Here is a 27172-nt window from a genome sequence, read left to right on the forward strand (position 1 = left end):
GGCATGAAATCAGCAAAATCTGTAAAACTGGTCATTTAAGCTATGAGCATGTTAGCTCTTTTAAAGCTTTAAGCCAATGAGTGATAGTGATTGCAGGCTGGTGCCACAACAGTACAGTACATTTAACACTTGAGTTGATTGATTTTATTGGTCTGAGACTTAGGTGGTGCAGAGCAGCACCTCATTGCGAGACTGACACAGAAAACTGCGTGACTGACCTGACACATTCAATTTTAGCATGCAAGCCAATAAATCAATTATAAAAAGGATAATGAATTACTCTAAATTACTCTAAATTACTCCATGTCATGATGGTTCCTGTCAGATAAAATGCTGACATTTTGTAAAATAAACCACATTTTTGTTTTAGTTAACAGCCCAGTTTATGTTAATGTTTTAGATATAATGGGCAATCCGTTTCAGTTAAAATGGGTCACCATTTGAATTGAGTTTCAGAAGATATTCTATTAATTCTAATAAATAATGGGATGTGAAACGTTTCAAACTAGCAAGACTTAGGGGTTAGCCTGAGAGACTCAGCTCAGGGTGAAATTTTTCCTCTCATTTCCTGCGCGAACAACACTCGCTTCAGCTTTAACAGATAGCTCAGCCCATGTCAAACACGTTCAGTCCGTTGGAATAATATTACAAACCAGGTACAATATCTTTCTGAAGACAGACAGCTCGTTAATGTAGTTCTAGTTTAATGTCAGTCAACAAGTGCCTAAGTTTACTTTGTTGTCTTTTTGGTTTGTTATCCTAGCTAGCTCATTAGCTAAGTCGCTAGCTGTTTAGCGCCAGCTCCCAGCTCCCCGATGCTGGTTTAATTGCGTTAAATACCCTTACTAACAGTTTGTATGTGACTGACAGCTGTGTTGTCTGATACTCTACGCGACCGGAGTGAAAAAGAAGATTGGGTAAGTGAAGTTTCACATAGTAATGCAGCTACATTACCTGCCAGATGGGCTTAGAATTAGTACGGGAGTCATGTTTGACCCTGTTTGTTTAGTTGGGGAGAAAATAAGATGTTTATAACGTTACCTATAACACAGCTGGGGCGATCTGGTGCTTTTGGCTAAAATTGACGACTGGCGTTTATACTTTAATTAATCTACATTTGTGTCGAGTCCATTGCCTCGGTAATGCGGATGACGTAATGTTTTCCTCCATTCCTGTACGTGAGCTCAAAAATCACTTACATTTTATCTTTGACTCGTGAAGTCTATCATCAGGTCAGATACCCATTTCACACACATGCTGGACTTGGATTTAGACGTTGTATTAAAGTGAAAATGAAAGTTTACAGCCTGGGCCGCCTAAAGGGCGCTGAGGCCTGGTCTGCCATGTGTCATGTGATGAAGAATGCCATGGAGGTCATCGGCATATTGATGTTCAACATTAATAACGGTTTAGTTAAACAAGAAATGTGCTTATATGTGATGTAATGTTGATGTGTTTCTGCAGTGATGGTGCAGCCACAACCCGATGGCCCCATGCAGTGGGAGATGTCCGGAGAAGAGAGTGGAGGGACCCTGAGGGTCCCACCAGAGCTTGCAGCCAATGAAGTGGTGACCAGATTGTTGAGTGACAACCAGCAGCTTAGAGGTAAGCGTGTTCAGACTAAAAAAAGGTCTCTTAAAAGAATATCGCTGCACTGAGTGATGAGCTCAAACAGCAGATGCAGAAAGAAAGAAAGAAAGAAAGAAAGAAAGAAGAAAATCTTGTCCTTTAAAAGTCATTTTAGAAGCATATTTGTGTGGTTCATTATTTTAAAGCATTTATCTACATTAACTCTTCGATTCAGTGGTCACTGGGATATACAAACTGTATGCAGAGATAACACATACTTTCAAAGGTTACAGACAAGCTTTTTTTCCCCCTAGAAGTTCTGTTTCTATAAGCATCTTGGCTCTTAAAGTGTCACATCTCATTCTTACAATGTCTCTGGTGTTAGTCACATTTGTATGGTAAGGTGAAGACCCTACAGCATAATAGAGGGAAAACCCCAAAGAGCAGACAATCCCCTATGAGCAAGTATCTGATGATGTTGGTGAGGCAGAACTATCATTTAACAGGAAAAGACGTCCGATTTGTACATTTGTTAAAAACCTCAATCTATTTTCAGATTTCCTAGTGTAATGAAATCTATAGATGTGTACGGAGATATTAATGGCTGAAAAATAGAAAGTTCATGAGTTACAGATATACTTGTGCCGCTATAGATGGAAATATCTGTGGGAACGCTTTCTCTCTAACTACAGGTCATTTACACACTTGTATACTCAATTCCAGGTCTCAGTTTGCAAGCACATGTTACTTAAGATACAAATTCCTTTATTCACATTTACAAATTAGTAAGCATTTATGGAGACCTAATGATGCATGCAATGAAGTTGAACAATTCTTCACACCTGTTTGCAAGTGTTTTGACTACAACAGATGCCTCACAAAGCAGCAGGATCCCCCTTTACCTACACCACAAATACAGACAGAAAAACATAAGCTAGATCAGCAGAAACATGGAGGCGTTGATTCAATGAGAGCATCCTCCTGCTCTCTTGATATTTTACATGGATCTGTGTTTAAAAATGTCTTTCAGTCTATCGGTCACTGTGTGCTTACAATTATCAATACCTCACTGATTTCCGGTCAGGTCCCTGTTTATTGTAAGAATGCTGTTATTCACCCACTGTTAAAAAAAAACCTAAGCTTGACGCTACAGACCAATTTCAAAATTACCGTTCATTGCTAAGATTTTAGAAAAGGTTGTGGCTAAGCAGCTTATAGCTGTTCTAGATGAATACAGCATTCTGGATGAATTCCAATCTGGCTTTCGTAGATCTCACTCTACTGAAACTACACTTCTTAGAGTCTCCAACGACATTTTGATGAGATGTGATGCAGGAGAATGCTCCGTTTTGTTGATGTTGGACCTGACCTCTGCCTTTGATACTGTGGACCATCATATTCTGCTAGATAGGCTGAGACACTGGCTGGGTATATCAGGGGCTCCTCTTCAGCACTTACTGAGCACTTTTAAGGACATTTCGTATCACTGCTATGCAGATGATATTCAGTTATATATCTCCTTTAAGCCCCATGATGTTTCCAAGCTACAGATTTTGCATAGGTGCATAGACTCCATTAGAGGTTGGATGGCTGGAAACTTTCTTCAACTAAATGAGGAGAAGACTGAAGTCCTTGTTTATGCTCCTAAAACATTTGTTCCTAGTGTTATGGAAAACTTGGGTCCACTTGCTACATTTGCCAAACCTTCTACCAGGAACCTTGGTGTTACTATTGACTCAGCTCTGACTTTGGACACTCATTTTAAAGCTCTGGTCCGCTCCTGTTTTTATCACTTGAGAAACATTGCTAAGCTGAGTCCCATTGTATCGCGCTCCGAATTAGAAATTGTCATTCATGCATTTGTTTAATCTCGTTTGGATTATTGTAATTCTTTGTTTACTTGTTTATGTAAAGCCTCTTTGGAGCATCTGCAAGTTGTTCAGAACGCTGCTGCAAAGCTTCTGACCAAGTCCTCCAACTACTCCCATGTCACACCCCTGCTGATTCAGCTGCACTGGCTCCCTCTTAAATTCAGAATCCACTTTAAGGTTTTGACCTTGACTTTCAGGGCTCTGCATGGACAAGCACTAACATATATAAGTGAACTTTTACATCCATACATTCCCAGCAGGTCCCTGAGGTCACGTGACCAGGGCTTGCTGGTTGTCCAAAACACAAGGCTGAAAACAAAAGGTGACAAAGCTTTTGTAACTGTGGCCCCCAGACTGTGGAACTCTCTCCCTTTGAGCCTGAGATCTGTGGACTCAGTGGTCGCTTTTAAAAAAACAGCTAAAAACTCATCTTTTTAAACCTGCTTTTGGTTGATTTTTATTTTTATGTTTTAGCTTATGTGAAGCACTTTGAGATTTTTATCTTGAAAGGTGCTATATAAGTAAAATTTTACTTTACTTTACACACCTTGTGAGTCACAGCACTTTAACTGTGTCCAGTATATAGTATGGTATGCTCGGTATGCTTTCTCTCTCAAGATAAGTGCACAAAAAAATACTTTATTAATGTAAATAATGTGGTGTGTTTACTGAGTACACATTACTGTTTCAAAGGAACATTTAAACAAAGTATTTTCAGTCATTCACTGTTGAGTTTATAGAGTGTAAAGAGGAAGCTTTCTATATTCAGTTATACAGCAAACTATCTGAAGTTAACTAGCATTAGTTGGCGTTAACCTTTATATGCTGCAGCTCATGTAAATTAATTCAACTGAGAAATGTTTTTACTGCTAATAAAGTTGAACATTTATTTTGTCAACATTTGTATAATGGTAAACATGACTAATAGACACAGTAGCGTAACAGGAAGGCGAGGAAAGAGTCAGCAAACTGAGTCTGTGTCATTATTTAAACTCTATGCTAGGGCTGCTCAATTAATCGAATTTTAATCACGATTACGATCTGGGCTTTCACAGATCATTAAAAATGACTGAGCTGATTATTAGCACCTCCCTCGTGCTTTACTCTCGCGCTGCTCCGTGCGGCAAATCGAGCGCACCTCTCTGCATTTCGAACACACGTCACAACAATTAAGAGGACCCGAGGGAAGCTCGGAAAGCTAAGCAGAAGTTATTTGGAGAGGAGAGTGACTGCTAGTGATGTGCAATACCACGGATTTCCTTTCCGATCCGATACCAAGTACTTTTCAGGGTGGTATCGACGATACTGATCCGATACCGATACTTTATACAAAAAAACGTATTTTATTTATTGTATCTCAAATTATAGCGTCATAATGATTACAGGTCATCAGATTACTTGTTCTTATCACTTAATAATGCATAGTTCATCATATGGAAATAAAAAAAACTGAAGTTGTGCGCTATTTGAACATGTTGCCTGCCTGCAGCACTAAAGGACTCTGTGAGAGACGTGTGTCTCGCCCTAGCAGCACCTGTCCCTCTCCTCCTCTTCAGTTCGTCTCAACATACGCTACTCATATTCTGTGATATGATTTACTCTGAGGTGTTTGACAAGGTTAGTGATGTTGCCACAACCAAACATGCCAACCCTCCCGATTTTTCCGGGAGAATCCCGGAGCCACCATTCTCCCGAATTTCCACCTGGACAACAAAATTGAAAAACCATATTGCAGAATTCATAGCGCGGCCGAGCCAATTCCAGTTTCCAACAATGGCGGCAGCTACTTAGTTTTAATATTACTCTTATTTCTCTTTCTGGGTCGCAAAAACCCCCCAACTTTTAACATGTTTTCAGGTGAGAATGTAGCTGTGTAAACTTCAATTATCTGAGCCGATCGACACATCGTCTTCAAACCCCCGCAGGCTTTCACTACTCGGGTTAAACATGATATATAAGTCACTTTGATAACTTAAAAATGTTATTGTTTGGGTTTTACAGTGTTTTGTTTGTTCGTGAGTAAATCGGTTTGGCTGAGATTAAAGTTATTAGATTAGATTAAATTAAATTTAACTTTATTAATCCCTCAGGTGGGTTCCTCTGGGGTTTTCACACAGCTGAATAAACACCAAACAGAAAACTAATTAAAGAAAGTGTGAGACGGTCGAGAGTTTACGCCAGCGCCTGGTTATATTTTAGATAGCAAGGAGCAGACGGCTGAGTTTCACTCCACCGAGGGAACTCATGACGTACTACCCGGCTTTCTTTAGACCGTGAAGGGCGGGTCCTCAGGTGGAAGCAGCCTCTGAATTTGGACACCCCCGCTGTTTCGGTGACATTTAACGTATTTTATCCGATAAATAAACTCTGTAAAATGTGCCCTTTTGATTGTCTCCCTAATTCTGAGGTCTCAAGGTTGGGAAAGTATAGCCACAACACCTCACTCTTGGAGCACTTTTTTGCCACATGTATCGCAAACCATGTCTCAGCTGTTTGTGGAGGTAAAATATGTCCGCACAATTAGGCTCAGCCATTGTTGTGAGTGCGCGCGCCAAGGGGCTGCGAGCCATTTATACAGCCGTATTTCGCACATGACTATGAAAGGCGGAAGAGGAAGTAGTTCCTTTGAATGTAGAGAATCCGAATGTTATAGTTTCTTTCCACTGTGTTGCTGTTAGTGATAAACTACAAATTAACCCTAAATGACTAAAAATATCGATATTTTAATGTGAGAATCGATTCTAGAACATAAATGACTGGTATCGGAGGAATCGATATTTCAGGATCGATCCGCACATCACTAGTGACTGCCGTTGGTTGAAAAGAGAGGTAAAAAAAACTTCAGTGGTGTGGAAACATTATGGGTTCGCAGAGTCAGACGTGGATCAAGTAGACATAGTGTGTAAACTTTGCTACGGTGTCGTAGCTGCACCACAGAGCAACACTGCAAAGTTCTCTAAACATAGATGTTTACATTTTTCATTTATTTCTTATATTGCAAACATTTGCACTGTTATCAGTATTTGCACACTATTTTATATTATTTTTTAAAGTCATTATTCAATACATTGTTATTGTTAACCCTTTAAAGCCGGTCAGAGTGGCACGCTCCGTTTTGCATAACTATTTTTAAATCCCTGTAGAACCATAACTGCGTAAGCTAGCGCAATAATTTTTTTGCATATGAAACCGGAGTTGTTGTACTTACATCTTATGCCATCAGCTGGTCCTCGGTCACGGTTTCCCTCCACATAAAGCTTTGCAAAAATTGCATAAAAGGGCTTGCAGGAACAAAAACATAATATTCCAGAAACACGCTTTGCCGATCCGATCAGCTGTTCGTTACACTTCCCACATTGAAAAAGACGTCAACGCGAACTATTGCATGTCCGCCATTTCCTGCCCGAAACCGGAAGTGACGTAATTTTCGCGGAAAATGTCGTTTTTTACTTGTAGGCCTTAAAAACCTACAAGTAAAAAAAACTACAGTTTCTGGAATGCTTAGAACTCGAATTGCACTGCTGGAAATAGTTTATTTTGATGCACATGCTGTTTTCTTTGCGAATTTGCATCACAGGATTGTTTTTTGTTTTTCCTGCCGTGTATAAAAATTGCTGTATCTCCAAAATAAAACTATGAAGACACTCAAAATAAATTTCCTGTTGTTGTAAACTAATTTTTGCAAATTTTTTGTATTTAAAGTTTTGATGGATAAACCTCTTTAATTTCTCCAATTAGAAATATATGTAAAAAAAATGTTTGTAGTTTTTTGCACTTTTTTGCAATTAATGTAGTTACTATGGACTTAATGCATACATATTATTAAAATATGGGCTATAACAGTTGTATTGATGTATAGCAACTTGAAATGCTCCCAAAAATGGCACTACAACATGTAAAAAAATAATATAAGCTCTGGCGGACTTGGTTCTATGGTAGGTCTTAAAGGGTTAAATAAATATCGTCAAATAATCGAGATCTCAATTTCAGTGAAAATAATCGTGATTATCATTTTTGCCATAATCGAGCAGCCCTACTCTATGCTCATGTTGACATCAGCTATTGTTGTTAGTCAGTTAGGAAAGGGTGTCATAAAAATAAAAGTCATATCTGAGTGCATTTCCAAGAACTGAGCAAGAGTTTGTAAAAGTATAATTAGATTTGATGTGTCAGTGGAACAGTTTTTCAGTTAAGCAAATTATATTTATTAACATTAATTCAAGGAAACCATCAGCAAACTAATTCAGTTACTCAGTAATATCATTAACACGCAGTCGTGTGAAAAGCATAATTTTCACACACCGAAAGTACACCCTTACAGCAGGTGTGACCATTTCTAAAAAAAATTTAAGGTTGCTGGTTTTCAGGTGCATGTTAACACAGGAGTGTCCTATCAAATTTACCCCAAGGTCAGTGCATGCAATGCTAAGGGAGATTACAAAACCCTGAAAGCTACTTCTCAGACTCCACCGGCTTCAATTAGCATGTTTAAATTCATGGATTGACAATTAGAAAAGGACTAAAGGAGTATGGCTGTACTGGAATGGTTCCCAGGAGAAAACTTCCTCTCGCTTAAAAAAAAGATGGGAGCATAGCTTAGCTTTGCAAAGTTGCCTCTGAACAAATCACAGGAACTCTGAAACAATGTCTTTGGATAGATGAGAGCAAAGTGGAGATTGTGTTTGGTTATAATGCACAGTGGCACATTTGGTGAAAGTATTATAGAGTCAAAGCTGAGGCTCTCTATCTGACAGCTAAAGCTTAGCGTAAAGTGGGGTCATGCAACAATGGGACAGTGATCTCAACCACATCGCCAAATCTACACTAAAAAACCTCAGAAGAATCAAAGCGTTGCAGTGGCCGAAAGTCCAGACATCAGCCTGCCTGAAATGATGTGTTAGGACTACAAGAGAGCTGTGCTTAAACAAGTGTACAACTAAGTGAAGTGGAGCAAAGAGGAATCAGTGAAATATCCTCCACAATCGTGTGAGAGACTGATAGTCAGGTACAGGTATTTCTGCAAGCTACTGAATCACAGTTTCACAGATTTGTCTTTTACAGGACTTTGCAGAGCCTGTGAAATGATTCTTTTTCACATGACTGTATTTAGTATATATTAGTCTCCCCCATCTCCTTTTACCACCTCATTCTGTTCCCACAGAGGCGCTGCGGCGGAGCAACCTGGCCTTGCGTCAGCGCTGTGAGGAGATGGAGGGATGGCAACGAAGGACAAAAGAGGAACGAGAGTTTCTCAGCTGTCGCTTCCAAGAAGCAAGGTCCCTGGTGGAGAGGCTGGCCCAGGAGAACCACTCCTTACAGAGCATGGTGAACGGACCTGGCTCCTCCAACACCTCGTCTAATCACTGCTGCAGCTCCAGCCAGACTGAAAACCCGCAGCTACGGACAGCCAGGAATGGACCAGTGGACGGACCACAGGTTGGCTAGCTGGAAATTGATAATTATTAGTCATGTTTCCATTTACCTACTTTCAAATTTACAAAGGCAAGCAGACATGCACCAAATCTGTGTGTCCTGTAGATGTATATAAGGCAATCCTTACTCACACGGGTCTTTGTGTGGCCCCTCAGTACAGAAACAAACTGTTTTAGCTCATCCCCCCTTTAAGCTAGCTTTCTTTTGATTGGCTGTTCCTCAGTAACGAAATGCTTGGGTAATAGGTGGGTGGGATTTTTTTGTATAATAGCCAGAGATTAACATATTAGGGATATCTGCTCATATGACAACATACAGAGCAAAGATTTTAAAAAAGGTCTTCTTTTTTTTAAATTTTTTAATCCTGTTTAATACGAGCCTCCATATATATCATGGGAAAGGTAAGAAATGGACTTTTAATATTTTCCATTATGTCTCTCAGACTCTAGATCAGCGAGAAAAGAAGAGAGTCGAAGATACAGAGCAATGCACACAGACATCACCGCCTCGCAGCCTGGTAAGATGTTTGTGTGTGTGTTTGTGGCTCATGTTCATGTGCTGTCATGGTCAGTCAAACTCTGTTTTTTTTTTCTGCTCATATTTTTCATCTAATCAGTGTGTCTGTGTGTCTAGGATAACACAAGTGTGCATAGCTCATTGAGTTACGCACAATCCTCTCCCCCCATATCATTTTCAGATGAACTGGGAGATATAATGGGCAATGACAATAGCCAGGTGAGCCCGGTCACTCCCATCCTAATTCTACCAGTCAGATCTCTAACGCTGCACCTGCAGCCCTCACACATCCAGTTTGAGCTTTCCTCACCTAATCTACAAACAGTGGCTGAGGTCAAAAATTGTAACTAATAGAAAATGTGACTAAAATGACATTGGCAGCAACTGAAGTGTGTTGGACTGTGTTTTACATTCAGCAGCATAAATTTTGAGGTCAAACGTGGGGGTTTTTTGGACAACACTCAAATAAAATTTGGAAAAGACAGTAACACAGTTTATCCCAATCACAACCTCTCCTTTTCTCCTTATCCACATGGTGTTGGATGTTTCGGTGTAGTTTCAGTGCTGAAGCCCACAACGAACACGATCCATTTTTCTCATTCTTCTCTGTATGTTCATCTATTTAACCCATCTCTATGCCACTTCCATGTTTTTCTCTGGAGCCTGTGGAAGGTGCAAACGAGTTCCTGCAGCTGCTGAAGAGCCACAAAGAGAAACTGGAGGAAGGGATGCGAGAGCTGAGAAGGAAAAATGAGGAGCTAGAGAAGCAGAGGGACGAGGGAGAGAAAGAGAAGGAGCGAATGCTTCACTGCATAGACCAGCTCCGGGGTAAACTGGCCCAGGCACAGGTAACGTTGATATCCAGGCACATAAAAGTCTTTCAGATGAGTCACTATGGTAAGGTAGTAATGTAGATGATCCTGGCAGCGTAAAGGGAACATTTACTAGCAAAACAATGTGTGAATGTTCTGTTTCTGTCGCATAACTTTCCAGATTTGTATAGCATGAACTGCCACTTGGCCTTGAATGTAACACCGAGATGCTACTGTAGATAATATAGAAGTTAGTTGGCATGTTAAGGTAAAAGTTAATATGAAATCACAAATACAATAATAAGTAAAATCGGTAAAAATATTAATAATATAAATACCAAATATTAGCAATGATTTATCGGTAATGTTACTGTACCGTGTAGCTAAATGTGCTGACCTCTATCATTTCGCTCACGGATGCTGCTGCATGTAATCATATTTGAAATATGATTGAGGTGTTTCAGGTTTTGGATTGGTAGTCAGACAAATCAGCTTCATGGTAAACAAAAACTAATCACATCAAAAATAATAAAATAATTTTGAGTGGCCTTCCTAAAGCCATGACAGAACAACACTGTTTAGGTTACGTTGAAGATTCATGTCTCAGTTCCACCTGGTGGCTTTCAGCCTCCTTGTGTGTTCTTAGCATAAATGTTAAATAGCAATTAGCACTACAGTTAATAATAACATTTGAAAACATGAATAAAGAAGATTTAAAAAATGATAAAAATGTTATCAGAAGAAATCTCCTCACAAAGTAATGGCTTGTTTTCCTCTGTTGCATTTTGCGTGTCACTGGTAGATGTGACCTTTCACTGCTTGCAAATTACAAAAGAGATAACGTGATGATAAACACAATCTGTTTTGTCGTCTGTGACGTGGAAAAACTTGTATGACTGTTTTACAGACGAACAATGTTACTGAGGAGGTTGTCCAGCAGCGCTCTGAGGCACAGCACTCGTCCGACTGGTATGAAGCATTTTCACTTAAGCGCACTGTTGGAAACTAACAGCACTAACTTTACTTTCTGCTAAACCTTTAACACAGTTCTGTTTAATGATACAGAATATCTGCAGAGAATTGCTCTCTTTTGGAAAATGACACCAGCATGCTTTTTGATTGCTTAAAACAACAAAAGCCTCACTTTTGAGATGCTGTCTTCCTTCTCCTTCCTCTCTTTCTGTTCCTTTTTTCCAGCTCTAGCCTGGCTAAGCTCACAGAGCAACTTCAGGCCACACAGGGCAGGTGAGCCCGCAGTTCTGTGTGGCTTTGTCTTTCTCACTGTTTGCACGTCTGCTTCCTGCTCTGCTGTCTTCTCCATCACTGCAGGAGGTCTACCTGTGTGTCTCTTATTCTGAAAAAAGCCTGTTTTCCTTGTTTGTTTGTTTGTTTGTTTTAGGAAATGTATTTGTTCTTATTTCATTTATTTTATTAGAGCTGCCAAACTTCAGCTCACAGACCAATAACACAATAATGTTGTAACACAACAGCAATGATTTGTCCAGTGTCATCTAGTATTTTATCTCATTCATGATTAGGGATGGGTATCGAAAACCGGTTCTTGTTGAGAACCGGTTCCCACTGTTTCAATTCCTTGGAATCGTTTGCCACTTTTATAAACGATTCCCTTATCGATTCCAGTCGCCCCGAATGACGTCATCACGTTGAGTAGCGTCTTTTACCCAGTAGGAAACACGGCGCCTGAGCAGCACAAACGCTCAAAAGTTTGGTTACACTTTATGAGAAAGGATGACAACAGGGCAACGTGCAATACTTGCAAAGTAGAGATTTCATCAAAGGGAGGAAACACTACGAACATGCAAAAGCATTTGCTCAAAAAACACGCGATTGCGTTCAAATAAAGTCGTGTTTTTGATCCGCTCCGGACTAGCGAAGCTCAACCCAGCAGCAGCGGTAGCGTTTCCACGTCCTCTCCCGTTAATACTGCAGGTAACTAATCAATTAGCATTGCACATTATGTTAGCGCGATTTACCTTATTACAAAACCTGCTATTACTGTGCGTTGCATTTAGATAACCATGATGAGAGAGACAGAGTCTGGCTGGCTCAGATGCTGGCAGTTCTCACTGCAGTCTACCGGTAGCGTCTCCTTTCAGGCCAGGATAGACGAATGTCACCGAGCAGTGTCTAAGTTTGTGGTCAAAGACTTGCACCCATTTGCCACAGCAGATGCCCCCGATTTCACTTTGGTAAGTGAATGTGTTTAATTGTAGGCAGGGACATTACTGGATATTCTTGTGTAATTGCTACAGAATAATTTATGTTAAACTTTGTTATTGCTACAGGAGAATATTTATTTTATTATTTTACATATACATTTTTTTTCCTGGGGACCCTGTGACACCCCATTGAAGAGCCGTAGGCTGTGGATCTCTTAAGATCTCACTGTTGGGTTTGTAAGGCCATGTTACTCCTAAATTTCTATCTTGTTCAAAGAGAAGATATAAAACACAGTTCTAAGCTAATCGACTTTAGTGTTCTCCTTTTTAAAAAAAAAGAATCGATAAGAGAATCGATAAGGAATCGAATCGTTAAACAGAATCGAAAATGGAATCGGAATCGTTAAAATCTTATCAATACCCATCCCTATTCATGATTTCCAAAAGTTATTAAAAGACATCCTATAGGGCTGCACGATTAATCGTTAGAAAATCGCGATCTCGATTCATACTTATGTGCGATCTCATTTCCAAATGACAACGATTTAAAAAAAAAAAAAAAGACGACGATTGTACCGCATTTTGATCTGCATGAAAACAAGCGCTCACTCTTCCTGCTCAACAAATGGCAAGGGCGGAGCCTTATACCACGTGATACAGAAGCTGTGCCATGTGATGCTAAAATTAGCAGGGAAAAAACAACGGAGAGCACGTCAGGGATGAGGAGAAAGTGACAGGAGAAAATCCATCCCGGTCAACCACCCAAACATCAATAACAGGAACCTTATACAACGCTTCACGTCGAACTCCCGCAGGCACAAAGAAATTACGGAGGCTATCACTTATCACCTGACCAAAGATATGGCTCCCATCAACACTGTGCAAAACGAGGGATTTAGGAAAATGATCAACACCCTAGACAAACGCTACACAGTGCCGTCCTGCAACTATTTTTCTATTGTTGCACTACCTGCTCTATACACGCAGTGTCGAGCAACGGTGGAGACGGAATTACAAGCAGTACAACATTTTGCGGCAACAACAAAATGTGAGACATTTATTGTTTTTATGTTTATTTGTTGTTTTTATGTTCAATCTCAACTGTTACGAAGTTGATGTGCAGTTAATAAGTGCAATAAATATTTATACTGGAAAAGAAAATCGTGAGAGAATCGTGATCTCAATTCTAAGCCAAAAAATCGGGATTCTCATTTTATGCAAAATTGTGCAGCCCTAACATCCTATAAATGTTTAATCCAGTAATGTACAAGTACAATATTTAGATTTTCTTACTACTTTAAATTAATTTATTTTTATGTCAAATCAACCGGTCTTTCAAATTGTGCTTTTATAGAAAAGATCAGCTCTTTGCATCTAATATATAATGATATGCAGTATATTGTATATACATGCTGTCTGTTTGTATTAGACAGTAATTTAAAAAGGGCATTCCTATATTTATTTATTTATTTATTTATTTTTCAATATTTGTCACTGTCACTGCCTGTTACAAGTGATTTTTATTTTGTAGGTATCGGGAGCTGGAGGAGAAGCTTGATTACCTGCAGAAGAGCTCAGCTCAGAGGGACAGAACTGAAGCCCTGCTCAAACAGAAGGACAAGGACTGTGCCCAGGTATCACATGTGACTAGCTGTCATTTTGACTCTGAAAGCATAAAAAAATCTTCTACCTCCTATACTTTTAATTCTAGCAAGCGGAGTGCAAAAAAGCTTGTTTGTGTTTTTGTAGCTGGCCAAGGACTGCGAGGCCCTGAAAGCTCAGGCAACTTCCCTGCTAGGAGAACTACAGGAAAGACAAAGCTGGTTGGACAAAAGTGAGCATGAACGCGTACTCCTGGAAGACAAGTAAGTTGTTACATCACCTGCAATAGATCCATACACAGAATTATGTCTTAGTTCACCCTTTAGGTGTGCTCATGTGTTTTGTTTTGTTTTTGCCTGTGTGCAGATTAAGCAGTAAAATAAAGGCCCTGCAGGTGGCAGAGCGGGAGCTTGAACAGCAGAAGAAACAGCATCATGTAGCCATGGACAAGCTGCTGCTGCAAACCCAGAGCTTGGAGCAGGCCCTGAAGTCAGAGAGACATGTTGTCACTGAGGAGAAGTGAGTCCAAGACGCGTACAGATAGAAGAAGCCAACATGATTCATATGTTTCTGCACTGTTGTGCTATTTAGAAAGATGTATTTGAACGGAGGAACATGCATTAAAAAAATGTAGAAGCTTTTAACTGCTCCCTTATTTAACAAGGGGCCACCAGAGTGAACGGATATGTATGTTTGATTTGGCACAGTTTTTACATCGGATGCCCTTCCTGACACAAGCCTCCCATTTTATCCGAGCTTAGGACTTAAGGGTACACTAGCTTGTGATGACCCTGAATAATTACTTTACTATTTAATCTTTTGTGCAAAAAAGTGGTTCTATATTAGAATCGGAATCAGAACCTTTATTGTCATTGTCACAGGTACAACGAAATTAAGAATGTTCCCCGATCATTGCATTACACTATTGATGCATTACACTGGTAATTATACACAATTATAACCTAATGGGTTTTAACCCAAATTGTGGTCAAAGTCATATGTGAACTGTGATAGATCACTAGCCAGACAGACTGATTGGTAATAGCTCTGTGTTGTTAACAGTCTCTTTGGTCATTCCTCCTTTTGGTTTATTGAACGTTTACCAATATATTGCACTTTATTTCCTCAGGAAAAAACTGACACAGCTACAGCATGCATACACGTGTCTCTTTAGAGACTATGATTCTAAACTGAAGAATGAGGTAAAAATAAAAACCCAACCAAACACACATTAAATTAAAAAAGGTTTTTACACTCATTAGTTTTGGAATACCTTGGGGGTCAAGTCCAAACATGAATCTGTGTTTATGCATTCCAGGGTGGAGATCTGTGCTGCCGACTGGAGGAGGCTGAGCGAGCGCTGGCCCTGAAGCAGGACCTGATTGATAAACTGAAGGAAGAGGTGGAGCAACAGAAAGGCTCCCTGGAAACAATTCCTGTCCTTACTGCACAGGTATTCCTTCTTAGCTGTTGAGCTGACTTATAAAGTGGTCACTTGACAGGTCTGGTAGATGACAGTGACTATGGACACATATTGACAGTTGAAGTAAACAGCGGACTGACAGTCTACAGATGAACAGCGGCCAATGTAGCTAAGTTTATGCATAGAATGCAATTTGCAGTCTACTGACATCTAGTGGTGAGATTTTACACACTGTAACTTTAAATAAATAAAAAATGATTGCATTACTTTTTGAAAATTTCTATAAATTGGGAGATATTAGAGATATGATTTCTTTAGTCCACGATAGTGGTGTAGTGAATCTCATTGTCACGACCCAAGTGGGATGTAATCAATGTGGAGCAAAAATGCTCAAATGCTAATCGCAGCATCTTGAATCTGACACAAAGACTGTTTGAGAGCCACCGGTGCAACTTAGCTCTTGTCTAGAAATTCTGTCCATAAAAATTATGAATATAAATGGTGTTGAGGACAGTCGTGGTGGAGACCAACTCTGCTGGGATTGTGTTCAGCTCATTGCCTGAAATGTGGATGAAACTCTCACTGCGGGTGCACAGGGACCAAATGACCTTCTTCCGTATCTTTCAATGGAAAAATGCCCTCTCCACACGCACAAAGTACATGTAGAATAAATGCACACTTGAATATCTGTGAGAGGGTAAGGGGCTCGTTCAGCATTCCACAACCAGAACTAAAGCCACATTGTTCCCTCTGAATCCTAAATTCGACTAATGGATGGACTTTCCTAACCCCTGGTATAGACATTTTCAGGAATGCTGAGTAGTGTAACACATAGGTTCCATAGGCCTGGCCACTAGATGCTCTCCCTTGAGTGCCCTCCACATTATCCCAGCCAAGGTGAACTGGTCCCTCAGATTCTTTCCTCTCATTGGAGTCCTTTGAATCACTCTGGAAAATCTAAAGTGCTAATAATTGTTTCAAACCACCACAAACTAAGGTGACTTCAGCAGCTGGCCTGGAAAGAGTAGAGAGAACCTCAGTATTCTTATAATGATGACAGCACACATTTGAACTTCAGTCTTCATCAGCCACGCCGACATTTTAACATGTATGTAATGCCAGTTTATTGAAATGAACCCAAATTACTGCATGAAAAATGACCTCACATGTCTCTCTCACCCAGGCTGAGATCTACAAGGCAGATTTCCTTGCTGAGCGAGAAGCCAGAGAGAAGTTAAACCAGAAAAAGGAGGAGCTGCAGGAGCAGCTGAATCAGGCCTTGGCTGAGAATGAGAGGCTTAAACAGGAAGCTACCGCACGGTAAAAACCAAGACATTGCAAATTATAATAATTATTTGTGTCATCAGATTGGGTATGTGGATGTGTTTATGCTTCATTATGTATGTTTCATCTGCATGTACAGTTAATAAGATGAGATTTAACATAGAACTTTTCAATGCTCCCTTCTGTTTCAGTGCACGTATGGAACAAATGAAGATGAGACACCTGGATGACTTCTCTGCACGGCCCACACTCATCCCCCCCCCACAAGGTACAGAATCATGATAGTTTTATTCTCATGAAGCTCTACTTTCACTACTGAAATAGAGAAAATTTCATGCTGTGTGTTTTTTGGAATTTATTTTCTTTTTTAATTTATTCACATATAGGGCTGCAATTAAAAACTATTAATTTGTTAAAGTTTTTAACAATTATTTTATTCATTAGTAGATTCAATGTTTTGTTCATAAGATTCAAAGAAATAGTAACGCTCTTTGGAAGTGCCCGTATCTTATGACGATGTCTGTTGAATGTCTAGTTTTGCTTGACCACCGTCAGTTTCCTTTTATGCAGTCACTAAAGAGCATGTGCTATTGGTTTGAAATCAGGTCACTGACTTGACCATTGAAGAATATATCCCATTTCTTTGCCTTCAGAAACGTTCGGGTTGCTTTTCCAGTATGGTTTGGGTCATTCTCCATTTGTACATTGAAACGTTATCTGATCAGTTTTGTGGCATTAGGCTGAATTAAAGCAGAGTGTAAATTATTATACACTTTAGAACTCATTTTGCTGGCCATGAAATGCTTGTCAGTCCAACTAATTATGAGCCTCTTAAAATGGAGGATTATGTAAAAAAATGTTTGTAAATCCTAAACATGTATTGTAATACTTTTTTTTTAGGTCTGCACTTCAATTGCATCTTGATTATTTGATTGAAATCCACTGTGGTGGTGTACAGAGGATAAATGGCTAAAATGTGTCATTGTCCAAAACCATTTGGATCTAACTACATACAGTGGGGCAAAAAAGTATTTAGTCAGCCACCGACTGTGCAAGTTCCCCCACCTAAAATGATGACAGAGGTCAGTAATTTGCACCAGAGGTACACTTCAACTGTGAGAGACAGAATGTGAAAAAAAAAATCCATGAATCCACATGGTAGGATTTGTAAAGAATTTATTCGTAAATCAGGGTGGAAAATAAGTATTTGGTCAATAAGAAAAATACAACTCAATACTTTGTAACATAACCTTTGTTGGCAATAACAGAGGTCAAACGTTTACTATAGGTCTTTACCAGGTTTGCACACACAGTAGCTGGTATTTTGGCCCATTCCTCCATGCAGATCTTCTCGAGAGCAGTGATGCTTTGGGGCTGTCGCCGAGCAACACGGACTTTCAACTCCCGCCACAGATTTTCTATGGGGTTGAGGTCTGGAGACTGGCTAGGCCACTCCAGGACTTTCAAATGCTTCTTACGGAGCCACTCCTTTGTTGCCCGGGCGGTGTGTTTTGGATCATTGTCATGTTGGAAGACCCAGCCTTGTTTCATCTTCAAAGTTCTCACTGATGGAAGGAGGTTTTGGCTCAAAATCTCACGATACATGGCCCCATTCATTCTGTCCTTAACACGGATCAGTCGTCCTGTCCCCTTGGCAGAAAAACAGCCCCATAGCATGATGTTTCCACCCCCATGCTTCACAGTAGGTATGGTGTTCTTGGGATGCAACTCAGTATTCTTCTCAGTATAGGGTGGCTGTAGCTCAGGTGGCAGAGCAGGTCAGCCACTAATCAGAAGGTCGGTGGTTCGATCCCAGGCTGCACCCTGGCTGCATTCCAAATATCCTTGGGCAAGATACTAACCCCATGTTTGCCTACTGGTGGTGGTCAGAGGGCCCGGTGGCGCCTGTGTCCGGCAGCCTCGCCTCTGTCAGTGCGCCCCAGGGCAGCTGTGGCTACAATGTAGCTTGCTATCGCCTGTGTGTGAATGGGTGAATGACTGAATGTAGTGTAAAGCGCTTTGGGGTCCTATGGACTAGAAAAGCGCTATACAAATGCAGGCCATTTACCAGGCCATTTCTTCCTCCAAACACAACGAGTTGAGTTTATACCAAAAAGTTCTACTTTGGGAGAATGTCATGTGGTCAGATGAAACCAATCCTCTGCTGTATCATCCATGTGCTCTCTGGCAAACTTCAGACGGGCCTGGACATGCACTGTCTTCAGCAGCGGAACACGTCTGGCACTGCGGGATTTGATTCCCTGCCGTTGTAGTGTGTTACTGATGGTGACCTTTGTTACTTTGGTCCCAGCTCTCTGCAGGTCATTCACCAGGTCCCCCCGTGTGGTTCTGGGATCTTTGCTCACCGTTCTCATGATCATTTTGACCCCACGGGATGAGATCTTGCGTGGAGCCCCAGATCGAGGGAGATTATCAGTGGTCTTGTATGTCTTCCATTTTCTGATGATTGCTCCCACAGTTGATTTTTTCACACCAAGCTGCTTGCCTATTGTAGATTCACTCTTCCCAGTCTGGTGCAGGTCTACAATACTTTTCCTGGTGTCCTTCGAAAGCTCTTTGGTCTTGGCCATGGCGGAGTTTGGAGTCTGACTGTTTGCGGCTGTGGACAGGTGTCTTTTATACAGATGATGAGTTCAAACAGGTACCATTCATACAGGTAATGAGTGGGGGACAGAAAAGCTTCTTACAGAGGACGTTACAGGTCTGTGAGAGCCAGAGATTTTCCTTGTTTGAGGTGACCAAATACTTATTTTCCACCCTAATTTACGAATAAATTCTTTACAAATCCTACCATGTGAATTCATGGATTTTTTTTTCACATTCTGTCTCTCACAGTTGAAGTGTACCTCTGGTGCAAATTACTGACCTCTGTCATCATTTTAAGTGGGGGAACTTGCACAATCGGTGGCTGACTAAATACTTTTTTGCCCCACTGTATATGTTGTAAATAAATGCAACAGTGAAAAAGGAAAATACTTTTCAAATTAGCGATCCTACTTTTTTGCCTAAATATTAGCACGGGTATTTGTGGATGTTATTCTTACAGTGTACTTTTAATAGTAATTATATAATAATAATAACTTTATTTATAAAGTGCTTTCAAACAAAGTGCCGTACAACTATTTGAAACTAAAAAGATAAATAAAAGTGATACATAGTAGGGCTGCACAATTTTGCATAAAATGAGAATCCCGATTTTTTTGGCTTAGAATTGAGATCACGATTCTCTCACGATTTTCTTTTCCAGTATAAATATTTATTGCACTTATTAACTGCACATCAACTTCGTAACAGTTGAGATTGAACATAAAAACAACAAATAAACATAAAAACAATAAATGTCTCACATTTTGTTGTTGCCGCAAAATGTTGTACTGCTTGTAATTCCGTCTCCACCGTTGCTCGACACTGCGTGTATAGAGCAGGTAGTGCAACAATAGAAAAATAGTTGCGGGACGGCACTGTGTAGCGTTTGTTTAGGATGTTGATAATTTTCCTAAGTCCCTCGTTTTGAACAGTGTTGATGGGAGCCATATCTTTGGTCAGGTGATAAGTGATAGCTTCCGTAATTTCTTTGTGCCTGCTGGAGTTCGACGGGTATGGGGAGGCGCTGTATAAGGTTCCTGATATTGATCAGAATCAGAATCAGAATCAGAATGGGGTTTATTGCCAAATGTTGAGCAGGTTTACAACATTAGGAAATTGCTGCGGTGCTTCAGTGCAAACATAGTGTCATAAATAGCACTTAAATAGACATGGAAAAAATTAAAAGTAGGGATAAGAATTAAAAGTGCTAAGTGGAAATATATGTGCATGAGATATACATGAGATATATACATGAGAATAAGAATTAAGAGTGCTACGTTGAAAGATATATACATGAGTGCAGGTGGTGATCAGTGCCAAACATGGAATGATGCAGTGACACAGCGTAGGGTCATGTGTTAGTGGCGGGTACAGTCATATGGTTATTGTTCATGTGTCCAACAGCAGAGGGGAAGAAACTGTTCTTATGGCGAGAGGTTCTGGTGCGAATGGACCGGAGCCTCCTGCCTGAGGGGAGCAGGTCAAACAGACTGTGTCCAGGGTGAGAAGGGTCAGCTGAGATCCGAGCTGCACGCCGCAATGTCCTGGAGGTGTACAGGTCCTGCAAAGATGGGAGTCTGCAGCCAATCACCTTCTCAGCAGAGCGCACAACACGCTGCAGTCTCTGTTTGTCCCTGATAGTGGCTCCAGCGTACCACACGGTGATGGAGGAGGTGAGGATGGACTCGATGATTGCAGTGTAGAACTGCATCATCGTCCGTGTTGGCAGGTTGAATTTCTTCAGCTGCCTCAGGAAGTACATCCTCTGCTGGGCTTTCTTGATGACGGAGGTGATGGTGGGCTCCCACTTCAGGTCCTGGGTGATGGTGGTACCCAGGAAGCGGAATGAGTCCACAGAGGTGATGGGGGTGTCAGTCAGGATGATGGGGGGGAGTGGGGCTGTGTGCTTCCTGAAGTCCACAATAATCTCCACTGTCTTCTGGGCATTCAGCACCAGGTTGTTGTGGCTGCACCAGGACACCAGACGTTCAACCTCCCTCCTGTAGGCAGACTCGTCCCCGTCCGAGATGAGTCCAATAACGGTGGTGTCATCTGCAAACTTGATTAGCTTGACAGACTGGTGGGTTGAGGTGCAGCAGTTGGTGTACAGGGAGAAGAGCAGAGGAGAAAGAACACAGCCCTGAGGGGAGCCGGTGCTGATGGTCCGGGAGTCCGAGACATTCTTTCCCAGCCTCACATGCTGCTTCCTGTCCGTCAGGAAGTCAGTGATCCACCGGCAGATGGGATCAGGCACATTCATCTGGGAAAGCTTGTCTCGGAGATGGTCTGGAAGGATGGTGTTGAAGGCAGAGCTGAAGTCCACAAACAGGATCCTGGCGTAGGTTCCTGGGGAGTCCAGATGCTGCAGGATGAAGTGTAGGGCCATGTTGATGGCATCGTCTACAGACCTGTTGGCTCTATATGCAAACTGCAGGGGGTCCAGGAGGGGGGCCGTGAGGGTCCTGAGATGGGAGAGAACTAGGCGCTCAAAAGACTTCATGACCACAGATGTCAGAGCCACGGGTCTGTAGTCATTTAGTCCAGTGATCCTAGGTTTCTTGGGGACAGGGATTATGGTGGAGGACTTGAAGCAGGCAGGCACATGACATGCCTGCAGTGAGGAGTTGAAAATGCCAGAAAACACTGGGGCCAGCTCGTTTGCACAGTGTCTGAGGGTGGCAGGAGACACACCGTCTGGGCCGGGAGCTTTCCGAGCATTCAGGTTCTTAAACTGCTTCCTCACATCTGCTTCATGAATATGAAGAGTTGTGGTGGGAGGAGGTGGTGTGAAATCCTCTTTTGTGTGGGGTGAGGAGGGGGGTGTTGTAGGTGAACGGTTTGAAGGTGGTGATGGCTCTATGGAGGGGGGAGAGGTGGGGGAATTAGTGTCCAAAGTGTCTCTATTGTTGGGGCCGTTGGAGGTGTGAAGGCTGCCTGATGGCTCGTCAAAACGGCAGTAGAAGTCGTTAAGGGTGTTGGCTAAGAGCAAGTTATCAGTGGAGTGGGGGGTTTTAGGCTTGTAGTTTGTGATATTCCTAAAACCTTTCCACACAGAGGCCGAGTCATTCTCTGAGATCTGCTGCTGCATCTTCTCAGAGTGCTGATGTTTAGCAATGTCCACTTCTTTAGTGAACCTGTACTTGGCCTCTCTGTAGCAGTCCCTGTCTCCGCTTCTGAACGCCTTTCTCTTTTCCAGCCACAGCTTTTTGAGTTTAGGAGTAAACCAGGGTTTGTCATTGTTATAACTCACCCTGGTGCGTGATGGCACAATGCTGTCCTCACAGAAGTGGATATAGGAGGTGACAGTGTCCGTAAACTCGTCCAAGCTGTTAGAAGCAGCCTTCAATGTGTCCCAGTCTGTGGTCTCCAAACACGTGCGAAGCTCCTCCACAGCCTCGTTGCTCCACAGTTTTTTAGTCCTCACGACAGGTTTGGAGAGCTTCAGCCTCTGTCTGTACGCGGGGATTAGGTGGATCATGACGTGGTCAGAAAGTCCGAGTGAAGCGCGGGGCACCGCGCGATAGGGGGATCAGCGGGGCGCTGATCGTGCTGTAACAGTGGTCTAATGTCCTCTCCTCTCTGGTCGGGCATTTAATATACTGCTTATATTTTGGAAGCTCATGGCTCAGATTGGCTTTGTTAAAGTCCCCAAGAGCAATGATGAGAGAGTCCGGGAATGTCCGCTCCGTGTGGAGAATCTGCTCCGCGAGTGCGCACTGAGCTGCCTGCGCATCTGCGTCTGGCGGGATGTAAACAGCGGCCAGGATGAATGAAGCAAACTCCCGCGGAGAATAAAACGGTTTGCTGTTTGATGTTTGATGTTTGGGTGGTTGACCGGGACAGATTTTCTCCAGTCACTTTCTTGGCCTTTACAGCTTCGTCATCTCTCACATGCTCTCCGTTGTTTTTTCCCTGCCAGCTGACTTCTGTATCACGTGGTATAAGCCTCCGCCCTTGTCATTTGTTGAGCAGGAAGAGTGAGCGCGTGTTTTCATGCAGCTTATGTCCCGGATCAAAATGCGTACAATCTTCATCTTTTTTTTTCTTTTTCTTTTTTCTTTTAAATCGTTGTCATTTCGAAATTAGATGGCACATAAGTATGAATTGAGATCGCGATTTTCTAACGATTAATTGTGCAGCCCTAATACATAGCAATACAAGTAAAAAACATAATACAAGTTAAAAACAGTAAGAATTTACAAACTATTTTTGCTATTAACTGTTTTGCTTTTCTTAGGCTACGTCCACACTGGTGGAAAAATGTCGAGGAAAAGCACCAAGTTTTTTTAAATGGACTAACAATGAGGTGGAGTTGTGCTCCGAGTAACACAAAAGTACAAAGTTGCAAAAGCGAGTGAGAATTAAAGAATTTGAAGAAAAGCTATCTGAAGCATGTACAAACTGATATTAATCTTTAATAGGGCTGTCAAAATTGAGAGCAAACAAAACAACTGCTGTATAATGCCCTCCGCTATCTTTAATTGGTCACATGACTGCATCATATGACTAACATGTGTCATTGCTTTTAAAAGTCTCCGTTTTCGCTGTCCACACTGCGACGCGAACGCACCATCTTCAAATGTATGCATTTTCGAGAGCGTTTTGAAAACGCTGCGCTTTCTTTCGGGGAAAATGCTGTCTCGGTGTGGACGGGAGGCCAAAACGGAGAGAAAACAATGCATTTTCGTTTGAAAACGATTCATGGATCCATCCATTAGTGTGGATGTAGCCTTAATTCAAAATCGTGTGAAAGTCTTTACTGCATACTGCTACTGGCTGAGTACCTGCTTGCATGTGTCAACTTGATTAATGGAGCTGATTACAACTGGCTATATTACTGTCAGTGCAAAAGCCTCTTCCCAACAAGTATTGATTTAATCAGTCAGAACATAATGAGAGAGGGAGAGAGATGACATTGTACTAATTTGACAGCTGTTTGCGGTTTACTCACAGGTATAGAAAAGGTGATGAAGCAGCAAGTGCAAAATACCGCTCAGCTCTTGTTGTTAAATTCCTTCATGTTATGGTAGCCTTCCTTCTGGACACTGGTGCACTGCTGCTTACACGTGGCGAGTTGGCAGTTCGTCTTGTAATCGGAAGGTTGCCGGTTCGAGCCCCGGCTCGGACAGTCGTTGTGTCCTTGGGCAAGACACTTTACCCTACCGCCTACTGGTGATAGCCAGAGGAGCCGATGGCGCGATATGGCAGCCTCGCTGCAGAAGCGATATGGTAGCCTCGCTTCTGTCAGTCTGCCCCAGGGCAGCTGTGGCTACAACTAGGGATGCACCGATACCGGTATCGGGTATCGGCCTCGATACCACATTTTCTAAAGTACTTGTATTCGTTAAAAGTCCCCCGATACCGAGGACCGATACCACGGTCTGAGACCTGTCTATGTTTGAGCGGCATGTAAGGGGTTAATCACAGGCACCGAGTGCCCGCCCCCAGGCCCCGGCTGCAGTTCAGAGCTGGGAGAAAGCGAGGCGAGACATATCAGCTGTGTGGAACTATTTCAAAGTGAACGAAGACGCGACGCGGACTGCAAATTGTGCTCAGCGAAATTGTCCAGAGGAGGCTCTAAAGGTAGCGCATTTAACACAAGCAATTTAATCAAGCACCTAAAATCCCAACACAACAACGAGTACAAAGAGTTTACCCACGCTTATTAGCACAGAGGAGCATAGCTGATGCTATAGCAGTGGGACGGAAAATAGTTGGGCATTTTAAACATTCCGCCCTAGCCTACTCCCGCCTCGAGGACATTCAGGGACAGCTCAACCAGCCAATAAAGAGACTGCAGCAGGACGTACAGACGCACTGGAACAGCACGTATTACATGCTCCAGTCCCTGATTGAGCAAAAGCGAGTGCTGGGCGTGTATGTGTCCGAGCACGAACTCCCTGACTATCTCGCTCACCAATGGGCTCTTATGGAGACGACTGTTGCCATCCTCGCCCCCTTTGAGGAACTAACTAAAAAAGTGAGCAGCTACGACGGACTAGCCTCTGATGTCATCCCAGCTGTGACTGTGCTAGTGACACTTCTAAACAGAGAAACAGACAAACAAATTTAAAATTAAATTTTGTTTTTTTTATAATTATTTATTCTGTAATATGTTGCATACAACATTAAATAAATGTTCTTAATTCCAAACTAGTCCCTTGTTTGTTTGTTTGTTTGTTTTTTGTTAAATTATAGGACTAAAGCTGTTACCTGCAAATTTAAATCATGTTTTTATTAAGTACTCAGTATCGGCGAGTACTGAAATGCAAGTACTCGTACTCGTTTCCAAAAAAGTGGTATCGGTGCATCCCTAGCTACAACTGTAGCTTGCCTCCACCAGTGTGTGAATGTGAGAGTGAATGAATAGTGGAATTGTAAAGCGCTTTTCGGGGCCCTCAAAGCGCTGTATAAATGCAATCCATTATTATTATTATTATTATTATTATTATTACCAGAGAAACAACAGAACTATACTGAATTAAAATCGTCCTGTTGATAACAATAGACAGTCTAGTTTTTCAAGTCAAGATCAGTGTATACGTACTTGAGTAAATCTACCTTTAACCACCACCATGTACTGAGGAAATGTAAAACGTGGTTTCTCTTTTAAAGGTTTTCTTTCTCTCGGCCTTAGGTGTGTTCCCCCCTTTCAACACGGTGCCCCCTGCTCCCTCATTCCGTACTCCGGGATTGGGACCAGTCGGTGATCAAGGTCCAGTCGGAACTGAGGAGCTGCCGGATTTATGTTGTCCTAAGTGCCAGTACCTGGCTCCAGATATGGACACACTGCAGATACATGTAATGGACTGTATACAGTAACATAATCATTATTGCCCTGCACACCATGACAACAACATACATAGATATGCAGTATGTATAGTCTGTTTAGATTCAGTGTGTCTTCTCCCATTTCTGGGTGCCCGCTGGAAAAACATGTTTGGATAGTTGCACCTTACTCTCGCTTTCTCTCTCAAACAAATACACATCCACAAACCTGAACACAAATTCTGGATCTTTCTGTTGAACAGTTCAGTATGCTGGAATTGAGACAGTTCATGCCAAGGCAATCTGATGACAGTTTGAACAAGTGAAAGAAAAGCAAGAAAATCAGCATGATATTTCCCTGTAGCTCTAGTGTGGATCCAGTCTCTGCTGTAGTTTTTCCCTTTCCACAATCATTATAATCATTTCTGTTCTTATGTTTCCCCTCTTACCTTTTCCTATGCTTACTTTCCTCTGAGACAGCACTTTGATGCACATTTTCTTCAGTATTTTTTAGATTCAGTGATTAGATTCACATGATCCTCTATCCCCCATTTCCTTGCTTCTTTGCTTCAATGCTGTAGTGATGACAGAGGAGCACACTACATGCTGTGAAGTAAATGTGTATACTTGTAATTCCATCAGTCCAAAAGATCAGTAATTATTAGACCTAAGGTGATGATAAGTTTAGAAGAAAAAAAAGAAGTGACAATCCAGATGTTATACACATGATCATGTGAATAACATATTGAGCTTAAAAAAAAAATCAGATATGTTATGGTTGTAAACGTAGCTGTCTGCATTACCTCAGAACATGTATTATGATGTATTAGAGATGGATTTACTCTTGTTGGAGGAAAAAAGTAACCATTCTCTGTGTTCTGTGCCTGTGTACATGACTGACTGCACCTCATGCTAAACCCAGTCCTTAACCCAACAGCCCTTTTGTGACCCTTCTATTGTCTTAGCTTTACCTGTTGCACCTATTTATCTATCTGAATGTAAGATTTCTTCACAGTTTGTGTGGATTTTAACTAAGTATAGAAACATTTGTGGAAAAAATGCATCAAACTGTTGGAGATTCACAAAATAAATCAGTTATTCATTTGA

The 27172-nt window shown here is 41.6% G+C and overlaps 1 protein-coding gene across 6 annotated transcripts; it reads left to right on the top strand.

The window, feature by feature from the left end:
• The first annotated feature begins 577 nt into the window (after positions 1-577).
• ikbkg (inhibitor of nuclear factor kappa B kinase regulatory subunit gamma) lies at positions 578-27172 on the top strand. Of its 6 annotated transcripts, none has more exons than XM_085395016.1 (16): positions 578-917; positions 1465-1605; positions 8602-8876; positions 9316-9390; positions 9507-9608; positions 10052-10237; positions 11109-11170; positions 11399-11446; positions 13913-14015; positions 14131-14246; positions 14350-14502; positions 15113-15185; positions 15302-15436; positions 16590-16726; positions 16882-16958; positions 25935-27172. In XM_085395016.1, the coding sequence occupies exons 2-16, from the start codon at positions 1467-1469 to the stop codon at positions 26117-26119; spliced, it is 1866 nt and encodes a 621-aa protein (XP_085251142.1). In that variant the 5' UTR covers positions 578-917; positions 1465-1466; the 3' UTR covers positions 26120-27172. The 6 variants fall into 6 exon arrangements, with proteins under 6 accessions (XP_085251142.1, XP_085251138.1, XP_085251140.1 ...); XM_085395012.1 differs by lacking the exons at positions 11399-11446; positions 25935-27172 and adding exons at positions 19002-19134; positions 19221-19386; XM_085395014.1 differs by lacking the exon at positions 11399-11446.

Source organism: Rhamphochromis longiceps, linkage group LG20, assembly GCF_057381845.1.
Source record: "Rhamphochromis longiceps isolate RC_006_pf linkage group LG20, R_longiceps_female_GT1.1, whole genome shotgun sequence".
Lineage (NCBI taxonomy): Eukaryota > Metazoa > Chordata > Actinopteri > Cichliformes > Cichlidae > Rhamphochromis > Rhamphochromis longiceps.

Bases quoted from the DNA above. Each gene is read 5' to 3' on its own strand.
- ikbkg (XM_085395011.1), top strand. From the start codon at position 1,467: ATGGTGCAGCCACAACCCGATGGCCCCATGCAGTGGGAGATGTCCGGA. The intron at 8,877-9,315 runs GTTGGCTAGCTG...TATGTCTCTCAG, and splicing joins GACCAGTGGACGGACCACAG to ACTCTAGATCAGCGAGAAAA. The intron at 15,186-15,301 runs GTAAAAATAAAA...TATGCATTCCAG, and splicing joins ATTCTAAACTGAAGAATGAG to GGTGGAGATCTGTGCTGCCG.